We start from the raw sequence: 25,023 nt of genomic DNA on the forward strand, positions 1-25,023 counted from the left end.
CCTTCCCATTTCCCACCTCGCAGTTGTAAAGAAGAAGCAATTTGAACTGTTGCTGATGGTGTAAAATGGGCAATAACAGATTATATCTGTCTCCTGAAAAGTATAGCATTTCATAGAATTTACTGCACAGAAACAGGCCATTTGCCCAGCAGGTCTGTGTTGGTGTTTATGCTCCACATGAGCTGTATAAAACGCTAGCTAGGCCACAGCTGGAGTACTGTGTACAGTTCTGGTCGCCACACTATAGGAAGGATGTGATTGCACTGGAGAGGGTGCAGAGGAGATTCACCAGGATGTTGCTTGGGCTGGAGAATGTCAGCTATGAAGAGAGACTGGATAGGCTCGGGTTGTTTTCCTCAGAGCAGAGAAGGCTGAGGGGGGACCTGATTGAGGTATACAAAATTATGAGGGGAATAGGTAGAATAGATAGGAAGAAAATGTTTCCCTTAGCGGAGGTGTCAATAACCAGGGGGCATAGATTTGAGGTAAGGGACAGGCGGCTTAGAGGGGATTTTAGGAAAAAAAATTTCACCCAGAGGGTGGTTGGAATCTGGAACACACTGCCTGAAGGGGTGGTAGAGGCAGGAACCCTCACAACATTTAAGAAGTATTTAGATGAGCACTTGAAATGCCATAACATACGAGGCTACGGGCCAAGTGCTGGAAAATGGGATTAGAATAGATAGGCTTGATGGACATGGTGGGATGAAGGGCCTGTTTCTGTGCTATACAACTCTATGACTCTCCTCCTCTTCCTCTCACTCTATCGTCATCTCCTTCTATTCCTTTCTACCTCATCTACTTATCCAACTTCCCCTTACATGTATCTATACTAATGGCCAAACACACCAAGGTGGTAAAACTGCTCTGCTTCCTGGTGTAAGTTCAGTGCAGGATCGGTGGAAACCCTGGATGGGTAAACTGGGTTTCCATTAATTTCCTTTTGAAATTACCACAGCCAATTTGGAGAACCTCTGAAGACATTCCCAGTGCTAAAAACTGTAAAATTTCCTTTCTGCAAATCAATGTTATGAGCTCCTCGTTTTCATTCAGGTGACTTTAAGAGTTGGAGCAATACAATAATGAACAACAACAAGCCCCTTACCTAGATGTACCTAAAATGATCATAAAATAATAGAAATTTTGAGACTAGCTCAAAGTGTCGAGTTTTACCAAGTAAATTTCCAATTTCCCAGGCTAGTTTTAAAAACGGTGTTTGTAAACAGGACGCCCATGAGGCAAAGCTTACACTCGTATACACATGTGGCACAAGTAAATATCCAGGACACACAGGAATATGCTGAATTTCAAAGGAAATCTGATCAAATATTTGTCAGGTTATTAGAAGGTTATGTTCACAAGCAGAGAGATACATAATATATAATACATAATAAGCTGCTGCTCCTAATGATGCATCTGTGAAAAGACAGAAAAAAGCAGGATTGTGCCTGCAATCCCCATGGAACACTAAAAGACAGTGGAGAGGTAAAAAGTATATTAAAAAAAGACTAATGGAATGTTGATCTTTATCTCAAGGGGCCTGGAATACAAAGAGGGGAGTTATGTTCCAGTTAAACAGAGCTCTGGTTAGATTGTATCACAGGTACTGCATCCAGTTCTGTGCATTGCACCTTCAGAAGGATATCTTCGCCTTGGAGAGGGTGCCACCCAATTCACCAGAATGATAATGGGGCTAAAAGGGTTAAATTTTGAGAACAGGCTGCATCAACTAAAGTTGTATTCCCTTCGGTATAAAAGGCTAAAGGATGATCTAACTGAGTTGTTTAAGATGATGAGCAGATTTGCTAGTGTAGATAGAGAGAATCTATTCTCTGGTGGGGCAGTCCAGAATAAGGGGGCATAACCTTATAATTAGAGCTAGGCTACTGCGACTACTGCTGTATGTTAGGGAAAGCTTATAATGGGATGTCTAGCCCATTCGATGACCTCCCGGTGCTGAGTGAAGAAATGTGGTGTCTTCCACAACAGATCTTAATGGACAGGTTGATGTGATGTGTTCCACTCATTGCCACAATTGCACTTTGGGTCATCCCTCATCTTCCACAGCCAAGCTGTTTGGATGAAGTCAGGAAACACTTCTCCACACAAAGGGGAGTGGAAATCTGGAATTCCCTCCCCAAAAGAGCTAATTGATCGAAAAAGGTTCAGAATATACTTACTATATCTCCTTTTAATCCTTTGGGACCCATAGGGCCTGGTAATCCTGGCCGACCCTGCAAAACAGATGATATTCAAATCCATAACACACAACACTTTGCTAAAGGAAGAGACCAGATGAAATATCAAAGCTCTGCCAGTTGGAGTGCAGACATCCAGCTGCAAGCCTAGTCTTTCCTATTCTGCCGACAATTTTATATCTGTAATATGCAGGCTGGCTTAACATGACACAAAGGTTACTTTAGCTGGCTTTGTATTTCCATGTTCCTGAGACAATGCAGCCCTCAATGTTCTTTGCCATTGTGACAGAGCTGTGAAACTTTCATCCTGATAGATTCACCAACCACAATGAAAGCATCCACAATATCTTTTCTTGCAAACTGCAACCTAAAGATCATCAGTGTCCATGAGGGAGTTCACGTTGTGTTTTGTGCCAGACTACACCTTGAATAATGTGAGCAGTCACTGAGACTCGAGCGAGATATTTCAGCCTTGCAGCGGCAGTGCAAAAGAGACTCAGACAAGGCTAATTCCCTCACATCAATGATCAAATTTGAGCTATTCGTCCCAAAAAAGAGGCATAGAAAGGCAATTTCTGAGAAGCAAATAAGATATGAAATGGAGAAGGAAAGGTGAAGCTAAACTATGATAGTGGGACAGAGATTCAAATTGTCAGCAAGTCCTTCCTTGCACAGTGTCAGAATGTGGGCGTCACTGACAATACTGGCATATTCCCTATTAACCTGAGTTTGATACTACTGACTGATTTACTAGGTCACTTCAGCGGGCAGTCTGTCAGCCACATTCGTGTGTAACTGGAGTCACATAGAGCCTAAACAGGGTAAGGATGGCAGATTACCTTCTCTAAAAGTGAACCAGTTGCATTTTTACAACAATCTAACAGTTCTGTGCAGAATCTTAGCTAGGCCACACTTTGAATATTGCGTGCAATTCTGGTCCCCACACTACCAGAAGGACGTGGAGGCTTTGGAGAGGATACAGAAGAGGTTTACCAGGATGTTGCCTGGTCTGGAGGGCATTAGCTATGAGGAGAGGTTGGATAAACTTGGATTGTTTTCACTGTAACAACGGAGGTGGAGGGGTGACATGATAGAGGTTTACAAAGTTATAAGCGGCATGGACAGAGTGGATAGTCAGAAGCTTTTTCCCAAGGTGGAAGAGTCAGTTACTAGGGGACATAGGTTTAAGGTGAGAGGGGCAAAGTTTAGAGGGGATGTGCGAGGCAAGTTTTTGACACATAGGGTGGTGAGTGCCTGGAACTTGTTGCCGGGGGAGGTGGTGGAAGCAGGTACGATAGCGATGTTTAAGAGACATCTTGACAAATACATGAATAGGATGGGAATAGAGGGATATGGGCCCTGGAAGTGCAGAAGATTTTAGTTTAGATAGGCATCAAGATTGGCGCAGGCTTGGAGGACCGAATGGCCTGTTCCTGTGCTGTACTGTTCTTTGTTCTTTTTTATATCCAGATTTTTTAAAAAACCAAATTCAAATTCTTACATTGCCATGGTGGGATCTGAGCCCACATTCTCTGGATGATTAATCCAGGCCTCTAAATTACTAGTCCAGTAACATAACCAGGATGTAACTGTACCACTACTTTGTAGGGTTGTGGAGGCCAATGCTCTGGAATCATTTAAGGAACAGTTGGATGCTATGGAGAGCAATTGCAATCTCATTGAATGGTGGAACAGGCTCAAGGGGTAAATGGCCTTCTCCTGTTCCTACAGAGTGACTATAATGTTCTTCCCGAGAGACCATTTAGATGGAACGCTGAATGACCTTTCTAATCTGCATCTGTCCTATCATCTATTCAGTGTCCACTTTAGTGGAGCACGTTTGCCACAGAATGAACTGGAAATGTGAGCTTGTTCCCCTCCATGCCTAGAAAAGCTGACACTTCACCGGTTATGAAATAACCAAGCTCCACTCAACAATGACAACCTGAGTGATGGCTTTATCTGGTTATGAATTCTGCAGGTACTGGAGTACCCAGCCACCAACAGAAAAAACAGTTCATCCCATATTGCAGGAAGAGGATTGAGAGAGATTCCTTCACCCATAGAAGGGTGAGAATATGGAATTCGCTCCCACTAGGAGCAGTTAAGGTGAACAGCATGAATACCTTTAAGGAGAATCCGGGTAAGCACATGAGGGAGAAAGGATTAGAAGGAAATACTGATGGGATTTGATGACTTAGAATGGGAGGAGGCTTACACGGAGCATAACACTGGCATAGACCAGCTGGGCCGAATGGCCTGTGTCCATGCTTTGCATTCCATGTAATTCCATGTAGAGAATTGTTTTCAGGAGGTTAAATGCAGCAGGTTTGTGAAACAATAGATTGAATCAGATTTCTTCATCATTTTCTTCTCTCTTGTGCAAGGCTGCCAGGCTGATCTGTGACCTTGAACCTGTGAACCTGGATAAAGCTCTGTTAAGGCCACAACTAGAGCATTATGTCCAGTGCTGGTCAGCACAATTTAAGGACGTTCTGAGGGTCGTTGAGAGGATGCAGAGGAGATTTACCAGAATGGTTCCAGGGATGAGGGAATTTAGCTACAAGATTAACTTGGAGAAGCTGGGGTTGTTCTCCCTGGAGCAAAGGAGATTGCAGGGAGATTTGATAGAGATGTACAAGATTATGGCAGGTTTAGATAAGGTAAACATGGAGAGCTGTTCCCGTCAGCTGATGGTACAAGAACCAGGGGACACAGATTTCAGGTTTTGGGCAAGAGATGCAGGCGGATGTGAGGAAGAACTTTTTACGCAGCGAGTGGTAATGACCTGGAACTCACTGCCCATGATGGTGGTGAAAGTGGAGACGATGAATGACTTCAAAAGGAAACTGGATGGGCATTTGAGGGAAATAAACTTGCCAAGCTATGGAGGTACAATGGGGGAATGGAACTGATTGGACTTCTCTACAGAGAGCTGACATGGACTCTGGGCTGAATGGTCTTCTTCTGTGCTGTAATAACTCAATGACTCTATGACTCTCTATGACTTTCCCTGCCATGGATAGATAGTCAATTGCAATTTTAGGAACATAATGAAATTCTTGTTGGGCAAATATTGACACGGTGTACAACGAGATTGTAAACAGCCTGCTACATCCAACTACAATGTAATGTAGAATTAAACACACAGAACCTTTTAACAGAGGTTGAAAGGAAAACAGAAAGAAGCCTTGATATAAATACCTCCAAGCCTGGTTTTCCAATAAGTCCAGGTAGGCCCGGCTCTCCCATTTCACCCTTGAAAAATGATTGGATGACAATAATCATTATCTAATAATGGTAAAACAGTGAGCTTTAAAATAAGCAATCCAACTAAAAATAGATAACTTCAAAGACTTATTCTACCTTTAAACCAGGGTGTCCTTGCATTCCTTTGTCTCCTTTAGGTCCCTAAAAGGAAGTAACCAAAATAAGAGATTCACCCCATTTAAGCATCCAGCACAAAGTCAGCAAAGACCTGAATTAGCTGCTTGGCTTTTCTCAGTCTTTACTGATGATTTGCAGCATTTTCTGTTTCTATTTCAGATTTCCAGCATCCGCAGTATGGGTTGTTTCATTCACAGTCACTTCTCTTCCAGGAAGGTCATCTTGAAGAAAATGCTGCTCTTCTCTGTCACGGGATTGCCATTAGGCTGAACAAGGTAAAAGAGCCAAACTGCTGACATGACATAGACCTTCTCAATCTCTCTACTCCCCTCACTCACTCTGATCTATTTCCCTCTGAATTTGCAGCACCCTGTTCTCTCAGGTTCAACCTTGTCATTGTTATTCTGATGGAAGGTCACAACCTGAAACATTAATTCTGTTTCTCTCCCCACAGCTGCTGCCAGACCTGCTGAATGATTCTAGCATGCAATGTTGTGAAACAGCTGAGGCTCAAATCACTCAGGGATACATCCTCTGCCCCAGAAAAGTCATAGCAACTGATAGAGACATTCCGATAGAGTAAACTTTAAACTACTGCACAAGAAACCTGTGGTTTTTTTACTTTTCCTTTTTCAATTATTATTACCCCACTTACAATTGCACGTCATCGGTGCTGGGTGTATCCCACAAAGAGCCCCCAATTATATGTTATGACCGAGGTGGGAGGAGTGCACTGTTTAATGCTAGTTCCACTTCTCCATGGGTCACAACATATATTTAATTTTTTCCCACTTACCGATACGGTCAATCATAGACTCTATTTTTATTCCAGAATAAAACACACCGACTAAATTTCTTTAATAAACAACAAAATTATCGGCTTATCATAAAACAAGTCTTATCCAGTAATGATGTAAAGCATAAACACACAGACTGAAATATTAAAGTTCCCTTTTTACCTTAACACGCCTCACCCCCACCACACACACACACAAACACCTTTGTTTTGGTTTGGCTTCCCAAATGCCTAAAGATGGCTGTCACTGGGATCTTCCTAGAACAGTTCTTTTCAGGTGACGTTGAAGATCAGTTTGGGTAGGCTTCCAGGAAATATAGCAACAGAGGTTTCAGGCACAGGCCTTACAGGAGAAATGTGGGCACAGTTTAGTCTGCTTCTTACATTTGCTTCTCAGCTTCTCGAGAAATGGAAAGCTGGCAGTTATTTTTTTCTGGAACAGATTGAATTGGGGTGGTTTGTTCTTCTTGGCAAGTTGTCTCCAACTGTCTTTTGTAACAATTCTAAGTGAAACCAAAAATATTCCAGAAGTTAAGCTTCCTGACCTCTATAAATCTTCGCCTGTCCCTTCTTTGAAAACATTTCTCAAGTCAAAAACAACCTCTACTGGGAAATTATTTGAAGCAGGTGCCTTCCGGTAACTGTTTATAATCCAGACCTCTCAGTGACCCTGGTTAAAAAAAAAATGGAACCCCCCCCTTTTCAATTTTAAACCATAATTCTTCAAAATTTAACAAAAAAAAATGGAAGCACTCATAATAGTTGCAGTTGGGTATTTGTTTGGCAAAGTTTTACTGAATTGGTGTTCATCTCAAACCTTCCTTTGTGATAAGGACAGAAGTCACAGAGATACTTGGTGCTAGAATACATACAGGGGGTTAGTTTTGGTGAAAGGGTGAAAACAGGAGCTAAGTGAGTACTGTGCTAATAAGAATGCCTGCTTGAAAGTCTAGCTTTAGCATGCAATTTTGGGACTAACTGATCAATACCGTGATTTAAACTTGCCTGAAGGTGCTAAAACAGACATCTATAGCATACACTGATTCGGAGCAATTTTCATGGAGCAGCATCTTATAGACTCCACACACCTGCAACCACTAAAGTTCTAGGATGGGCTCAGGGATCGAGCAACAGGGTGTACAGGTTCTCAGACATGACACTGGCGGTCCTGGTGGAGGAGATCCAGATAAGGAGGGATGTCATGTACACACAGCGGGGAAGACGTCCATCTCACCTGCTCGTCCTCTCTCCTGCAGCAGCTGGTGCTGCTCTGCCTGGCCTCATCTCTTCCTCCCATTGCTCATCCAAATCAAGGGAGACACCAGCAAGATGCCCATGACAAAGCACTTCCTTTCTCCTGGTGACTCCTATAAGGTCTCCAATAAGGTGCAGTAGCACAGCATAGCTCTCACTCTCTTCAGGTGAATTCCTCAGAGGCTTTCTGGGAAAAATGCTGACAGCATGTTGGTGAAGTCTTGGCAAAGTGTCCCAGAAAGACTCCTGCTGTATCTCAAATATCTTCTTAAAACACAGTCTATCTCCAGCGCAAGTGAAAAGTGAAAGTTGAGCATTGCTTGAAGATGCGGTCAAAATCCTCAGCAACGACTTGTTTATCCCTGTTCAGCTGGCTGCTGTTAGGAAAGATCAGTAATTAATGTGCTAACAGGAAATTTAATGGCAATCACAGCCTTAATGTTCCAAAGGATGACCGTTCCTAGTGATTGCTTCACCTCCTTTACCAAGATGGCAGCTTGCACTAAAGGCAGGCTAAGTTGGTGTTGCAGCTCAAGGCCACATATTGGCCACTTCAGAGGCTCTTTAGTGCGAAAGTATCCCGGAAAATTCACCCCCACAAACTTTTATAATGGCTCAGTTTATTGACGAGTGAATCATTTTGAACTCCGTTTCAATCTCTCTGGTGCTTACTGTCTCTGCATAACACTAATCCACAGCTGGGGAGGTGGCCAGGCTGTTTTACGGGTTCTACCAATGCAATCCTGTTGACTACTTTCCCTTTGATTTTCCTTTCCCACCCACCGCCCCCCCCACCAAACCCCAATGGGAAATGTTTGGCCTCCACTGGCAACTTAACACAGAAGCAGGGCTGAGCTTGGAGTGCCAATGCTATGGGGAATTGAAATTGTATCTCCACACTGACGTAAAGTGATGCAGTGCTGCTCATGTGTGATGTTCTACTATGCGCCCCAATTACTTTGATGCTTCTAATAGATTATGCGAGACAATGTTGAAGGTTAATATTTCTTCCATTTGGGCTTAGAGATTAGTTCTACACATCTCAGGATTCACTGAGGTGGGACTAGCAGCATAGCTGGTACTCTTCACATAGCTGGTACTCTTCACATAGCTGGTACTCTTCACATAACTGGTACTCTTCACATAACTGGTACTCTTCACATAGCTGGTGCTCTACACATAGCTGGTACTCTTCACATAACTGGTACTCTTCGCATAACTGGTACTCTTCACATAACTGGTGCTCTTCGCATAACTGGTGCTCTACACATAGCTGGTACTCTTCACATAGCTGGTACTCTTCACATAGCTGGTACTCTTCGCATAACTGGTACTCTTCGCATAACTGGTACTCTTCACATAACTGGTGCTCTTCGCATAACTGGTGCTCTACACATAGCTGGTACTCTTCACATAGCTGGTACTCTTCACATAACTGGTACTCTTCACATAACTGGTACTCTTCACATAGCTGGTGCTCTACACATAGCTGGTACTCTTCGCATAACTGGTACTCTTCACATAGCTGGTACTCTTCACATAACTGGTACTCTTCACATAACTGGTACTCTTCACATAGCTGGTGCTCTACACATAACTGGTACTCTTCACATAGCTGGTACTCTTTGCATAACTGGTACTCTTCACATAACTGGTGCTCTTCGCATAACTGGTGCTCTACACATAGCTGGTACTCTTCACATAGCTGGTACTCTTCACATAGCTGGTACTCTTCGCATAACTGGTACTCTTCACATAACTGGTGCTCTTCGCATAACTGGTGCTCTACACATAGCTGGTACTCTTCACATAGCTGGTACTCTTCACATAACTGGTGCGCTTCGCATAACTGGTACTCTTCACATAGCTGGTACTCTTCACATAGCTGGTACTCTTCGCATAACTGGTACTCTTCGCATAACTGGTACTCTTCACATAACTGGTGCTCTTCGCATAACTGGTGCTCTACACATAGCTGGTACTCTTCACATAACTGGTACTCTTCACATAGCTGGTACTCTTTGCATAACTGGTACTCTTCACATAACTGGTGCTCTTCGCATAACTGGTGCTCTACACATAGCTGGTACTCTTCACATAGCTGGTACTCTTCACATAGCTGGTACTCTTCGCATAACTGGTACTCTTCACATAACTGGTGCTCTTCGCATAACTGGTGCTCTACACATAGCTGGTACTCTTCACATAGCTGGTACTCTTCACATAACTGGTGCGCTTCGCATAACTGGTACTCTTCACATAGCTGGTACTCTTCACATAACTGGTACTCTTTGCATAACTGGTGCTCTTCGCATAACTGGTACTCTTCACATAGCTGGTACTCTTCACATAACTGGTACTCTTTGCATAACTGGTGCTCTTCGCATAACTGGTACTCTTCACATAACTGGTACTCTTCACATAGCTGGTACTCTTCACATAACTGGTACTCTTTGCATAACTGGTGCTCTTCACATAACTGGTGCTCTACACATAGCTGGTACTCTTCACATAACTGGTACTCTTCACATAGCTGGTACTCTTCACATAGCTGGTACTCTTCACATAACTGGTGCTCTACACATAGCTGGTACTCTTCGCATAACTGGTACTCTTCACATAGCTGGTACTCTTCATATAACTGGTGCTCTACACATAGCTGGTACTCTTCACATAACTGGTGCTCTACACATAGCTGGTACTCTTCGGATAGCTGGTACTCTTCATATAACTGGTGCTCTACACATAGCTGGTACTCTTCGCATAACTGGTACTCTTCACATAGCTGGTACTCTTCACATAACTGGTGCTCTACACATAGCTGGTACTCTTCGGATAGCTGGTACTCTTCGCATAACTGGTACTCTTCACATAGCTGGTACTCTTCACATAGTTGGTACTCTTCACATAACTGGTACTCTTCACATAACTGGTACTCTTCACATAGCTGGTACTCTTCACATAGTTGGTACTCTTCACATAACTGGTACTCTTCACATAACTGGTACACTTTGCATTGTTTGCATTCCTTTCACACTTAGCAAAATAAAGCTGAGATCATCAAAATTAGTTCAATATCATTGTTCCAACTTTTGTTTTTGGGAAGAGCTGACTCAGGTTGTCCTGAATTCATTTCACTGAGATTGTTTCTGAACTCATTTCACTGTGCAACAAACATGAACAGAAACAAAGATCCATACTTGCAGTAATTGCTCTTAATTGAACTTTTTCCACTCCTCTGCAAGATGCTTTACCTGTACAGTTATATAATTAAAACAATCACATCAAAATACAATGGCAAATAAATTCCTGCACACTGTAGAGCAACAGAAACTGCAGCTTGGGTTTGGGCAGCACAGACCAGATGATACACTGAGCAGTGTTTGAAGATGTTGATGTATTCCAGGTATTTGGAGAACTGGTGTGAAGGGTTATGAATTGGCCAGTTCCAAACGATGCATGGTATTAATTTGAAGGCTGTCTGCTGTCAGAGAATGGATGAGCGCAGGTAGATGAAGCCATAAAAAAGGCCAAAGTCATTTGGGGTTTTATAAATAGAGAGTATAAGTGTTAAGAATTAAATATAAGTCTGTACAAAACTTTGGTTAGGCTATCGCCAGAGTACTGTTTGTAATTTGGGCAGCCCCATTATAGAAAGGGCATTAAAGTCATAAACATGTGTTGTAAATTCACTAGGATGATGGCAAGAATGAGGAACAATAGTTATGAGGAGAAACTTGAGATACTGAGACTATTTCCATTGGAGTAGAAAAGCCTAAGAGGAGATTTATCGAGGTTTCTAAAATTGTGATGGGTTTTGATGCAGTGAATAGGGAACAATTATTTCTTCTGGTTGGGTATTCAGTGATCAGGGATCATCAAAGTGAGTGAGAAAAGAGCTTAGGAGAAATGTCTTCATATGGACAGTGGTTGAAACACAGAATGCTTTGTCACATGGTTGTGACAGAGACCACTGCATCTTTAAAGGCCGAAATGGACAAACATCTGAAATAGAGAAAAATGCAGAGCAATGAGGAGAGATTGAAGCAACAGGATTAGTTTTGGATTGCTCTAGTAGACACTGTGGATTGAAAATCTCTATGGTTCTAAATGAGTGAGTCTTCGTCATACATTTATTTCAATCATAGCCTAGATTTTCTGTTAGATTTATATCTGGGCGTTGGCGTAACTCCAAATGAATGCAATGGAAAATTCCTTGTGAGTTGCCACACCAGCTTGCTGCTTGTCCCCATTTCCAGGATATCCTGTCAGATGTGACAGGGGGCATAGAATGTGTCTGTCCAAATATGGGTGGGTATATTCACAGAGTAAGCACATTTTTACAAGTAGGATCATAGACATCGAACCTGTGCTGGTTGTTTGAAAGAGCAATCCAATTAGTCCCACTCCCCTGCTCTTTCCCTATCGTCCTACAAATGTTTCGCCTTCAGATATTTATCCAATTCCTTTATGAAAGTTACTATTGAATCTGCTTTGACTATCCTTTGAGGCAGAGCATTCCAGATCACAACTCATTGCTTTAAACACTTTTTCCTCATGTCTCTATTATAATTGAGGCAATGCAGCAGCCCATTTACACACAGCAAGCTCCCCCAAATGTCAATGTGTCAATAAGCAGATCATCTCTTTTTAGTAATGTTGGTTTGCGGGATGGATATTGGTCAGGACATCACGGAAAACTCCCCCGCTGTTCTACAAAATAATGACATGGATCATTCACATCCACCTGAGAGGTCAGACCGGGTCTCGTCTCATCCGAAAGACGGCACCTCCAACAGAGCAGCCCTCCCTCAGTACTGGTGCTAGCGCTTCAGTCTACAATATATGTTCAAATCTCTGGAGTAGGGTTGACAACCTCTGACCTCAATATCCCTTGCTATCTCTGCGGCAGTTCCAGTCCTGCAAAGGAAAGTTCTGCAGAAAGGTGGCTTGGGCAAAGTGAAATTGTTTACTGGCAAGAAAATTGCTGAAGTCTTGGTTTCAGGTCACTGAACTGTCAGTGACAGAGCTAATGACTGACTGACGATGTTAAGGATGCTATGTTGCCAGGGTTTCAATTGCTCGGATCTGGCAGCCTGACAACAGCTAGAAACATGAGATCTGGCTGGATTCCAGGCTGAGAGACTTGCTAGCTAGGATCAGTGAATAAATATCCTTTCAAATATTTTCAGTTGATTTATTTCAAAACAGCAAAGTACTTGCTTTAAAGTAAAATCTCTAGGCAGTATTTGCATGAAATTTTGCATCTTTGACTCAGTTGAAGGCAGGGAGCAAAAGATAAAAAGCTGACAAAAGTATATTTGCAAAAATATTTTCCTTTGAATTTTGGCATCAGAAATAATATAATCATTACAGAATTGAACAATCAGAAGCATCTACTGCAGCTCAAATCAATCAGTCAAATAAATTTCATTCTCATTTATTACATTACTCTGTTTCTAAAATGAAGATCTTGTTATTCCTCTTCCAGAAATCAAAGAATTATGATTAGCATTAACATCACAGAACAGCACAGAAAGAGGCCATTCGCCCCATCATGGCTGTGCTGGCTCTTTGCTGGATCAATCCAAATCTCTTAACATTTGTTCCACATCCTTCTCTGGTACATCTACATTCTCAGTTCCAATTATATATAAAAGCTGACACTAAACATTTATTTAATATCTAAGCCATACTTTCCTCTACTTTACCTCAAAGCAATCCCACCCTCTCTTTTAACTATTCATTTCCTTTTGTATGCGTATAAATGCCCTTATTATTTCCTCATAGATTATTTGGCAACCTTTTCCAATATTCCCTTTTAGCCCTTCTAATCTCCCTTTTCAATGCCACTACATTGGTATTTCTCTTTGTACCCTTAGCTCTAATTTTAATCATCTGCCTCCCTTTTACATTTAGTTTTAATTTCTCTATTTATCCATCTGTCTATTCTTTGATGCGCCCCTTTTTTACCTTACAGGTATTTTGCACTCAATCCATCTCATATTTGAGGATTTTCCCTTGTTTGCCAACATTACTCAGGTTAGATTTGGGCCAGCTTCCCTTTTATTTCGCTGAACTTTGCCTTTCTCCAGTACACTGTTATCTTTGACTCCTCAGTGTCCTTTTATATTCTTGCATTTCCTTCCCGAAAGAACTTTAATAAACTAGATGGATTTTTACAACAATTTGGTACTTTCATGGTCACCATTACTGGGACTAGCTTTTCCTTCCAGATTTATTTAACTAACTGAATTTAAATTCCCTAGCTATCGTACCCAACAATAATGCGACTCTCAGTCATGGCTACAAGATATAAATAAATTTAGGCCCCCACTCTAGCATCTCCCACTCTCCTATGCTTGCTCTCAATCTCTATCTCTCATCCCCCGCGACCTCTATCAACTAGAAGGACAAGGGCAGCAAATACATGGGAACACCACCACCTGCAAGTTCCCTTCCAAGCCACACACCATCCTGACTTGGAACTATATCGCCGTTTCTTCACTGTCGCTGGATCAAAATCCTGGAACTCCCTTCCTAACAGCACTGTGGTGTACCTACCCCAAAAGGACTGCAGCGGTTCAAGAAGGCAGCTCACCACCACCTTCTCAAGGGCAATTAGGGATGGGCAAAAAATGCTGGTCTGGCCATCGACACCCACATTCCACGAATGAATAAAAAAAAAGACCTTTGCTGCATAGGTTTTTTTTCATTTTGTTCTGTTCATTTGTATTTCTTTTGGGCCTCCTTATCTCGAGAGACAATGGATACGCGCCTGGAGGTGGTCAGTGGTTTGTGAAGCAGCGCCTGGAGTGGCTATAAAGGCCAATTCTGGAGTGACAGGCTCTTCCACAGGTGCTGCAGAGAAATTTGTTTGTCGGGGCTGTTGCACAGTTGGCTCTCCCCTTGCGCCTCTGTCTTTTTTCCTGCCAACTACTAAGTCTCTTCGACTTGCCACAATTTAGCCCTGTCTTTATGGCTGCCCGCCAGCTCTGGCGAATGCTGGCAACTGACTCCCACGACTTGTGATCAATGTCACACGATTTCGTGTCGCGTTTGCAGACGTCTTTATCACGGAGACATGGACGGCCGGTGGGTCTGATACCAGTGGCGAGCTCGCTGTACAATGTGTCTTTGGGGATCCTGCCATCTTCCATGCGGCTCACATGGCCAAGCCATCTCAAGCGCCGCTGACTCAGTAGTGTGTATAAGCTGGGGGTGTAGGCCGCTTCAAGGACTTCTGTGTTGGAGATATAGTCCTGCCACCTGATGCCAAGCATTCTCCGAAGGCAGCGAAGATGGAATGAATTGAGACGTCGCTCTTGGCTGGCATACGTTGTCCAGGCCTCGCTGCCGTAGAGCAAAATACTGAGGACACAGGCCTGATACACTCGGACTTCTGTGTTCCGTGGCAGTGCGCCATTTCCCCACACTCTCATGGCCAGTCTGGACAGAGCAGTGGAAGCCTTACCCATGCGCTTGTTGATTTCTGCATCTAGAGACAGGTTACTGGTGATAGTTGAGCCTAGGTAGGTGAACTCTTGAACCACTTCCAGAGCGTGGTCGCCAATATTGATGGATGTAGCATTTCTGACGTCCTGCCCCATGATCTTCGTTTTCTTGAGGCTGATGGTTAGGCCAAATTCATTGCAGGCAGCCGCAAACCTGTCGATGAGACTCTGCAGGCACTCTTCAGTGTGAGATGTTAAAGCACCATCGTCAGCAAAGAGGAGTTCCCTGATGAGGACTTTCCGTACTTTGGACTTCGCTCTTAGACGGGCAAGGTTGAACAACCTGCCCCCTGATCTTGTGTGGAGGAAAATTCCTTCTTCAGAGGATTTGAACGCATGTGAAAGCAGCAGGGAGAAGAAAATCCCAAAAAGTGTGGGTGTGAGAACACAGCCCTGTTTCACACCACTCAGGATAGGAAAGGGCTCTGATGAGGAGCCACCATGTTGAATTGTGCCTTTCATATTGTCATGGAATGAGGTGATGATACTTAGTAGCTTTGGTGGACATCCGATCTTTTCTAGTAGTCTGAAGAGACCACGTCTGCTGACGAGGTCAAAGGCTTTGGTGAGATCAATGAAAGCAATGTCGAGGGGCATCTGTTATTCACGGCATTTCTCCTGTATCTGACGAAGGGAGAACAGCATGTCAATGGTCGATCTCTCTGCACGAAAGCCACACTGTGCCTCAGGGTAGACGCGCTCGGCCAGCTTCTGGAGCCTGTTCAGAGCGACTCGAGCAAAGACTTTCCCCACTATGCTGAGCAGGGAGATTCCACGGTAGTTGTTGCAGTCACCGCGGTCACCTTTGTTTTTATAGAGGGTGATGATATTGGCATCGCGCATGTCCTGGGGTACTGCTCCCTCGTCCCAGCACAGGCATAGCAGTTCATGTAGTGCTGAGAGTATAGCAGGCTTGGCACTCTTGATTATTTCAGGGGTAATGCTGTCCTTCCCAGGGGCTTTTCCGCTGGCTAGAGAATCAATGGCATCACTGAGTTCCGATTTGGTTGGCTGTATGTCCAGCTCATCCATGACTGGTAGAGGCTGGGCTGCATTGAGGGCAGTCTCAGTGACAGCATTCTCCCTGGAGTACAGTTCTAGGTAGTGCTCAACCCAGCGGTCCATCTGTTTGCGTTGGTCAGTGATTATGTCCCCCGATTTAGATTTGAGGGGGGCGATCTTCTTGATGGTTGGCCCAAGAGCTCTCTTCATGCCATCATACATTCCTCTGATGTTTCCGGTGTCTGAGGCCAGCTGAATATGATTGCATAGGTGTTGCCAGTAGTCGTTTGCGCAACGCCTAGCTGTTCTTTGTGCAGCGCTTCTGGCTGTTTTAAGTGCTACGGATGTTAACTTGCTGGGGGCTTTCTTGTAGTTCAACAGTGCAATGCGCTTAGCGGCTATGACAGGTTCCAGCTCTTCATTATGAGATTGAAACCAGTCTGCATTTCTCTTCGCACTTTTGCCGTAGGTGGTCAAAGCTGACTCATAGATGGCGTCTCTGATGTGGGCCCACTTGGTCTCAGCATCCCCTGTGGGAGTGTTTTGAAGGGCTGTTACAAGTGAATTTAGAAATTTTTGTAACAGCTGTGGGTGAGAAATTCTGCTCGTGTTGATGCGCGGGTGGCCCTTCTGCTTGGAATGATGCAACTTCTTTGGTCTGCGTCTAACCTTGCTGCACACCAGGGAGTGGTTGGTATCGCAGTCCGCACTGTGGAAGCTGCGTGTGATTTGAACACTGTTTAAGGCGGCTCGCCTTGTGACAATGAGGTCTAGCTGGTGCCAACGACGCGATCTTGGGTGCCTCCATGAAACCTGGTGACAGGGTTTAGTGTGAAAGAACGAGTTGGTGATGCAGAGGTTATGATAGGTACACAACTCAAGCAGTCTCTGCCCGTTCTCATTCATCCTTCCAACGCCATAGCGCCCAAGTCAGGAGGGCCATGAGTCATGGTCGGCCCCAACCCTGGCATTAAAGTCCCCCAGCAGGAATAGGTGTTCGGTGTTGGGGATGCTGCGAATGATGTTATGGAGTTGTTCATAGAACTGGTCTTTAGCTTCAGGTGGGGAGCAGAGTGTTGGAGCATAGATGCTGAGTAGGTGTACTGGACCAGAGGTGGTGAGCAGTCGGATGGACAGTATGCGTTCCGAGCCATTTGAGGGAGGCTCTATCATGCTGAGCAAGGAGTTTCTGATGGCGAAGCCCACTCCATGCTGTCTTGGTTCTTCAGGATCCCTGCCCTGCCAGAAGAAGGTGTAGTCTTGCTCTGCTAGAGAGCCACTCGCGGGGAGGCGAGTCTCCTGAAGTGCTGCAATGTCCACATTGAATCTACTGAGCTCGTTGTTAATGATGGCGGTCTTCCGAGAATCGTTGATTTGTGTAAGGTCTTCCGACAGGCCAGGACACATAGTTCTGACGTTCCAGCTTGCAAAGCGAAGGGCTGGTACCTTCTTTCCTTTTTTCATGTTGTTTGGTGCGGTGTATCAGTCCACCTTTCGGGCAATGACCCTGAGCTCCAAGCACCCATTGAAGCAGGCAGACTGTGGCGGGACAGAACCTTATTGACCGGGGGCTGCCCGGTTTGAGGCGGGCGGTAGCTGTCCAGTGAGGTGCAATGACTTCTCCCACCGACAAAGGCAACCCGTGGCGCCCAGTTTCTACGCCAATTTATCTGGACTTATAACCCGTAACTGCTGCCTTCCGTGTTGTTTTAGTCGCTGTGAGGCAACTATGGAGTGACCTCTCCATGGCGCATGCCTGGGCAAATTTATGGAGGTTGAGAGTTGCCCAGTCATCAAAACCCCCCTCTCGGCCTTTCTGGTGGGGTCCAAAGGAGTGCAGGACACGACGTTTGGCACCAGTATGACTACAGGAACTGCCGGAAACATGCCAAAGGTGACACATGACCGCCTACGGGGTTCCGCTCCGGATTATCTGTTAGGGTTTACTCCCTTAGCCTTGGTCTCTCCCGAGACGCCCACAAGGCAGTGGGGTTGTTGGGGCCCCTACACAGGTGTAGGATGGTGCCGGTGGGAGGAGGGGATGCAAGGGGGAGGGGTAGAGGGAGGGGGTGGGGGGGGTGCAGGGGAAGGGGGTGCGGGGTGAAGATGGTGCGAGGGGGGGGCGGGCTGGGATGGGGTTGTGAGGGGGTGGAGCAGGGAAGGGGACGGCGGGGGGGGGTGGAAGGGGGGTAAAGGGGGGGGAGGGGGGGTGGTGGAAGCTGGTGCAGGTAATAAAACATTTCCTCAGTGCCCACCATCGACGTCCGGAAAGCTCATCCACGTCCTTCGGGAGGTGAAGCATCATTTGGCAGACTTAGAGGTGATTACATTTGCTAAGGGTTTTTTTTTCCAGTGGTTTTAATAAAGGCATGCAGCATTGCCGGCAGTGCGCTGCAGATGCTCTCCGAGCCATCTCCCGCGGGCGCTTTGAAGTTGCGGCCGGGGGGGGCCGTTCGTGGATTTTTTGGGTGTTCGGGGCATCTTTTCTCAGGACTTCTCTCGGGTCCCGCTGCTCCTTCTTCACCTCAATGGACTTACCGCACGCCGTGGCTGCAGACACTCTGGGCGGTGAAGACAGCAGGATCGGAGATTGAAGTATCGGCAGCTGTGCTCGTCAGTTTCATCCGGATCAATTTCATTGAGAAAACAAAGAGCAGGTGTGGCTGGGGGAGGGCAGTGGGCCCAGGTAACATACACTAAACTAACTGTTAGCCTTTAGATAGGGCTAAAATGAACTGATTTAAAGAGCCAGGGGAATTTAAACAGTTTAAGAGGGCAGATTGGGGGAGAAAACGTTAGGGATGGGAGCAGATGGCCATGGATAGAGTTGAACAGCAAGGGAGCTTCCTAGGGAGCTTCCAGCCCAGGAGCCATCTTGAAGATGAAGCCCATCTTGAAGATGAAGTATTACATTGAAGATTTGTATTACATTGTATTTATTTACAACACAGAATCAGGCCATTTGGCCCAATAGACCATTGTTTATACTCCACCTGAGTCTCCTCCAATTCTCTTCGTTAACTCTATCAGCATATCCTTCTATTCTTTTCGCTCTCATTTACTTTGTCTAGCTCTCCCTTAAATGTATCATATACTGATTTTTTTTTTTGCATAAGGACCTTGATGAGCCAATGCTTAAAGAAACCACTAGGTGCTGAACCGTACAAGTCAGCCAATCCCAAGTATGAACCCTGGTCTATGTTTGATTAGCTGACTCCAGTGGGTGAGGATTTATAATGACATCAGGCTAGTCCCTAGGGGAGAACAGCTGCCCAGCTTCTCACTGCTGGTTGATCCAATGGCTCCCAAGTGACATTAGCTTCAGGCTGAGCTGCGACATTGTCCATAATAAATTAGTACTGGAACATTCTGTGTAGGCTCCTGCTTAAGAATGGCCATTTGGGAAAGAAAGGAAGGATTACCAACTGCAGTGAAAGGGTACCTAGCAGAATTCAAAGCTTCCAGGAGAGGACAGGTGAAAATGGGGGACACAGAAAGTGAATAATAGTGGGAGGTATTGTCTTAAAGGAGTCACAGAGACTGACTGCGTGGAACCAAATTAACATTAGTAATGAACTGAGGGGTAATTCAGCACCCTCTGTCAACATACATGCTGCCATTTTACAATGTCAGCCTCAGTGATCTTACCAAGGCAAGACTTCCTGAGAAGTCCAGAGAAGTGTATAAAATTTGGAGTGGGCTAGATAGGGTGGATACGAAGGACCTATTTCCCTTAGCAGAGAGGTCAATAATCAGGAGGCATAGGTTTAAAGTAATTGGCCGAGGGATTAGGGTGAGATGAGGAAACGTATCTTCACACAGAGGGTGTTGGGGATCCAGAACTCACTGCCTGAAAGGGTGGCAGAGACAGAGACCCTGATAACATTTTAAAAAAATGCTTGGATATGCAACTGAAGTGCCGTAACCTACAGGGCTACTCTGGACCAAGAGCTGGAAAGTGTATTAGGCTGAATCGCTCTTTTCCGGCTGGAACGTTCTCCTCCAAGCCACACACCATCCATACTTGGAAATATATTACCCTTCCATCGCTGTCGCTGGATCAAAATCCTGGAACTCCCTCCCTAATAGCACTGTGGGTGTACGTGCACCACATGGACTGCAGCAGTTCAAGAAGGCAGCTCACCACCAGCTTCTCAAGGGCAATTAGAGATGGGCACAAAATGCTGGCCTGGCTCGTGAAAACAAATAAAAAAACCACACATGATGAGTTGAATGGCCTCCTTAAGTGCTGTAAATTTTCAATGTTTCTATGTTTCTGTCATCCTTTCTGCTTTTAAAAATATACATTGCAATAATCAGAGAGACATATGTATAAAGAAAACTAAAATTATGCTACTGTTAATTATAATTCTTTGTAATAGATTATTTCCATAATAGGAATCCTGATGGTAAGACTTCTTCTCAAAGAGAATATCTAAAACAGCCACAGGGCAGGGGGACAAATATACGCAGTGACCAGATGTCCCAGAGTGACTAAAGAAGTCAATGTGCTTCCTGGTGTTTGGGAAGGTTATTTTCAAGGAGACTCTTTCGCCTCCTCCGTTTATTAACTTCCAAGATTGTCAGCTTAAAATTGATAAAAAAGGACACGCTAAAATTAAATGAATAAGTGATGCTGATGATCCATGCACTGACTCACTGCAATAGATCAGTAGAATAAATATGTAACTCACTCCCAAGAATGACCAGTTCCTCCTCATTCACCTGCCTGGCTTCACAGGCAGTCTTTTAGGGATTGGCGCCATATAAACAGACAGAGTTCTGCGAGCACACTCCAAGGTTATTGGAGAATGTTGCCTCAATTGTAGAGTTTTGTTATATTAGTGATATACCTACTGCCTCAGGCATAAGTGAGTGCCTTAAGCCCATATGGGCCAATGGGCTGCTTACCCATGTTTGCAGTGAGAGAGTGGGCTTTCTCAAGGCCACTCCTACCTGAGTCCTACCAGTACAAGTAGTGATTCTGGCCTCTATAAAACCGTAGGCGTGCCAACTCTCTGGAATTGTCCCCCAGTTTAATATTAAAGTTTGCTGGACTACAGTTTCATATCTCTTCTCGCATTAGGGAAAATAATGTCAAAACTAATGCTACAGGCACGTGGTATGACATGGGTGGTTCCCAATGTTCAACTCACCCAACTCCCCACCTCACCCCAGCAAGTGTATTTGTATTAGAGTTTAGCCCCTTGGTGTTTTATTTCTCAAATAAACAGACAGCAATAGGTTTTCTTGTAGGTTTAAAAACAAAAAGTCAATCGTTTATTGATCAATATACCTTATCTCGAAATTGTCGCAACCACATCTACTCACTCATTTGCTTACACACACAGACACACACAGACAAAAGTGACAGATGCATACTCTCTCTCTTTGGCCTCCTTGTCTCAAGAGACAATGGATAAGCGCCTGCAGGTGGTCAGTGCTTTGTGAAGCAGCACCTGGAGTGGCTATAAAGGCCAATTCTAGAGTGACAGACTCTTCCACAGGTGCTGCAGATAAAATTGGTTGTCGGGGCTGTTACACAGTTGGCTCTCTCCTTGTGCTTGTCTTTTTTCCTGCCAACTGCTAAGTTTCTTCGACTCGCCACGCTTTAGCCCCGCCTTTATGGCTGGCCGCCAGCTCTGGCGATCGCTGGCAACTGACTCCCACGACTTGTGACCAATGTCACAGGACTTCATGTCGCGTTTGCAGACGTCTTTAAAGCGGAGACATGGACGGCCAGTGGGTCTGGTACCAGTGACGAGCTCGCTGTACAATGTGTCCTTGGGATCCTGCCATCTTCCAGGCGGCTCACATGGCCAAGCCATCTCAGGCGCCGCTGGCTTAGTAGGGTGTATATGCTGGGGATGTTGGCTGCCTCGAGGACTTGTGGTGGGGATACAATCCTGCCACCTGATGCCAAGGATTCTCCGGAGGCAGCGAAGATGGAATGAATTGAGACGCATACTAGCATGCACGCATCATCATACAATTTCACATCGTGATACAAGCACACACACAGAACCATAGAAAAATTACCGCACAGAAGGAGGCCATTCAGCCAGTCATGTCTGTGTCGGCCGAAAACTAGCCGCCCAATCTAATTCCACCTTCCAGCACTTGGTCCATAGTCCTGCAGGTTACAGCACTTAAAATGCATGTCCAGGTAAGTTTTTAAAGAATTAAGGATTTCTGCCTCCACCACCATTCCTGGCAGTAAATTCCAGACACCCACCACCCTCTGGGTGAAAAAGTTTTTCCTCATGTCCCCTCTAATCCTTCTACCAATCTCCTTAAATCTGTGCCCCCTGGTAATTGACCTCTCTGCTAGGGGAAAACAGGTCCTTCCTGTCTACTCTATCTAGGCCCCTCATAATTTTGTACACCTCAATTAAGTCATCCCTCAGCCTCCTCTGTTCTCAGGAAAACAACCCTAGCTAATCCAATCTTTCCTCATAGCTGCAACTTTCAAGCCCTGGCAACATTCTTGCAAATCTCCTCTGCCCTCTCTCCAGAGCAACTGTGTCCTTCCTGTAGTGTGGAAACCAAAACTGTACGCAATACTCCCAACTGTGGCCGAACCAGCGTTTAATACAGTTCTAGCATTACATCCTTGTTTTTCTATTCGGTACCTTGGCCAATAAAGGAAAGCATTCCATATGCCTTCACCACTTTATCTACCTGTCCTGCCACTTTTAGGGACCTGTGGACATGCACTCCAAGGTCTCTCACTTCTTCTACCCCTCTCAATATCCTCCCATTTATTGTGTATTACCTCGCTTTATTTGCCCTCCCCAAGTGCATTACCTCACACTTCTCTGGATTGAATTCCATTTGTCACTTTTCCTCCCACTCAACCAAACCACAGATATCATTCTGGATTCTACAGCCATCCTCTTCACTATCAACTACATGACCAATTTTTGTGTTATCTGCAAATTTCCCAACACTGAGCCCTGTGGAACACCACTGGAAACAGCTTTCCATTCACACAAACATCCATCGACTACTACCCTTTGCTTCTTGTCACTGAGCCAATTTTGGATCCAATCTGCCACATTCCCCTGTATCCCATGGGCTTTCATTTTATTGACCAGTCTGCCATGTGGGACCTTGTCGAATGCCTTACTAAAATCCATATAGATCACATCCACTGCACTACCCTCATCAATCCTCTTTGTTACTTCTTCAAAAATTCAATTAAGTTAGAAAGACATGACCTTCCCTCAACAGATCCATGCTGACTATCTCTGATCAGTCCGTGCCTTTCTAAGCGGCAGTTTATCCTGTCCCTCAGAATTAATTAGAATAATTTACCCACCACCAAGGTCAGATTGACCGGCCTATAATTATTTGGCCTATCCCTCGCACCCTTTTTAAACAATGGCATAACGTTCGCAGACTTCCAATCCTCTGGTACCTCGCCCATATCTGTATCCTCATCCTCAGCACATCCACTATTTCCTCCCTAGCTTCCTTTAACAATCTGGGATGCAATCCATCCGACCCTGGTGATTTATCCACTTTCAAGGATGTCAGATCCTCTAGTACTTCCTCTCTCATTGTGCTAACCGGATCTAATATTTCACACTCCTCCTCCTCTTTTACTGCATCATCCCTCTCCTTTGCAAAGACAGAGGCAAAAAACTCATTAAGAACCCTTCCCACATCATCTGCATCCACGTGTAAGTTCCCTTGGACATCTCTGATAGGCCCTACCCTTTCCTTAGTTATCCTCTTACTCTTAATGTACTGATAAAACACCTTTGTGTTTTCCTTGATTTTACCTGCCAATATTTTTTCATGTCCTCTCTTTGCTTTTCCAATTTCCTTTTTTACTTCACCCCTGTACTTTCTATACTTCTCTAGGCTTTCTAAAGTATTAAGTTTTTTGTGATCGTCGCAAGCTTTCTTTCTCTGCTTCAACATACCCTGTAAGCCTCTAGGTAACCAGGGGGTGCTAGATTTGGCCGTACCGCTCTTTAATCTTTGTCATGCCTACACTGTGCCTGTAGAATCTCGTTTTTGAATGCCTCCCACTAGTTTTCCACCGATTTTCCTTTCAATAGCTGTGTCCAGTCCACTTTCACCAGATCACCTCTCAGTTTTGTAAATTTTGCCTTCCCCCATTTTAGAACTTTAACTCCTGTCTCATCTTTGTCCTTTTCCATGATTATGCTAAAATTAACTGTATTATGATCGCTATCTCCAAAATGGTCACCACTGCTACTTCATCCACTTACCCAGCTTCATTACCGAAGACTAAATGTAGAACTGCAGCCACCCGCCCCCCACCCCCACCCGTTTGAGCTTATGTGCTGGCTAAAAAAGTTCTCTTGAATGCAGTTTAAGAATTTTGTGCCCTCTGTGCCTGGTTTGTATCCCAATTGATATTGGGGTAGTTGAAATCCCCAACTATTATTGCCCTATAGTTTTTACACACAGAAATTTGCCTACATATTTGTTCCTCTATCACCCTCTCACTATAGTACACCCCTAGTAATGTGGCTGACTTTTATTTCTGATCTCCACCCATATGGCCTCATTTGACGATTCATTTAGCATATCATCCCTCTTCACATCTATTATTGATTCCTTAAACAATAATGCTACACCGCCTCCTTGATCCCCCTCTCTATTCCACCTGAAAACTTTATATCCAGGGATATTGAGCTGCCATTCTTGCCCCTCTTTAAGCTAAGTTTCCATTATAGCAACAATATCGCGTTGCCATGTGTCCATCTGTGCCCTCAGCTCATCAGCTCTATTTACTATATTCCTTGCATTTAAATAAATAACTTTTAACATTGCCAAATTCCTGTGCTGCACACTTTTTAACCTTTGCTTCTTCTGTCTATCCGAATCACTCGCT

General features: G+C 44.6%; 1 protein-coding gene across 4 annotated transcripts in view; it reads right to left on the reverse strand.

Annotated features, from left to right (window-relative positions):
- Positions 1–25,023, reverse strand: part of LOC137354371 (collagen alpha-1(XIX) chain-like) — a 655,592-nt gene that overhangs the window by 159,234 nt on the left and 471,335 nt on the right. For all 4 annotated transcript variants that reach the window (XM_068020137.1, XM_068020135.1, XM_068020134.1 and 1 more), the window contains 3 exons: positions 5,565–5,609; positions 5,403–5,456; positions 2,181–2,234 (listed from right to left, as the gene is read on the reverse strand). In XM_068020137.1, the coding sequence (XP_067876238.1) occupies positions 2,181–2,234; positions 5,403–5,456; positions 5,565–5,609 (153 nt within the window). The remainder of the gene's footprint in view (positions 1–2,180; positions 2,235–5,402; positions 5,457–5,564; positions 5,610–25,023) is intronic.

This window comes from Heterodontus francisci, chromosome 3, assembly GCF_036365525.1.
Source record: "Heterodontus francisci isolate sHetFra1 chromosome 3, sHetFra1.hap1, whole genome shotgun sequence".
NCBI lineage: Eukaryota > Metazoa > Chordata > Chondrichthyes > Heterodontiformes > Heterodontidae > Heterodontus > Heterodontus francisci.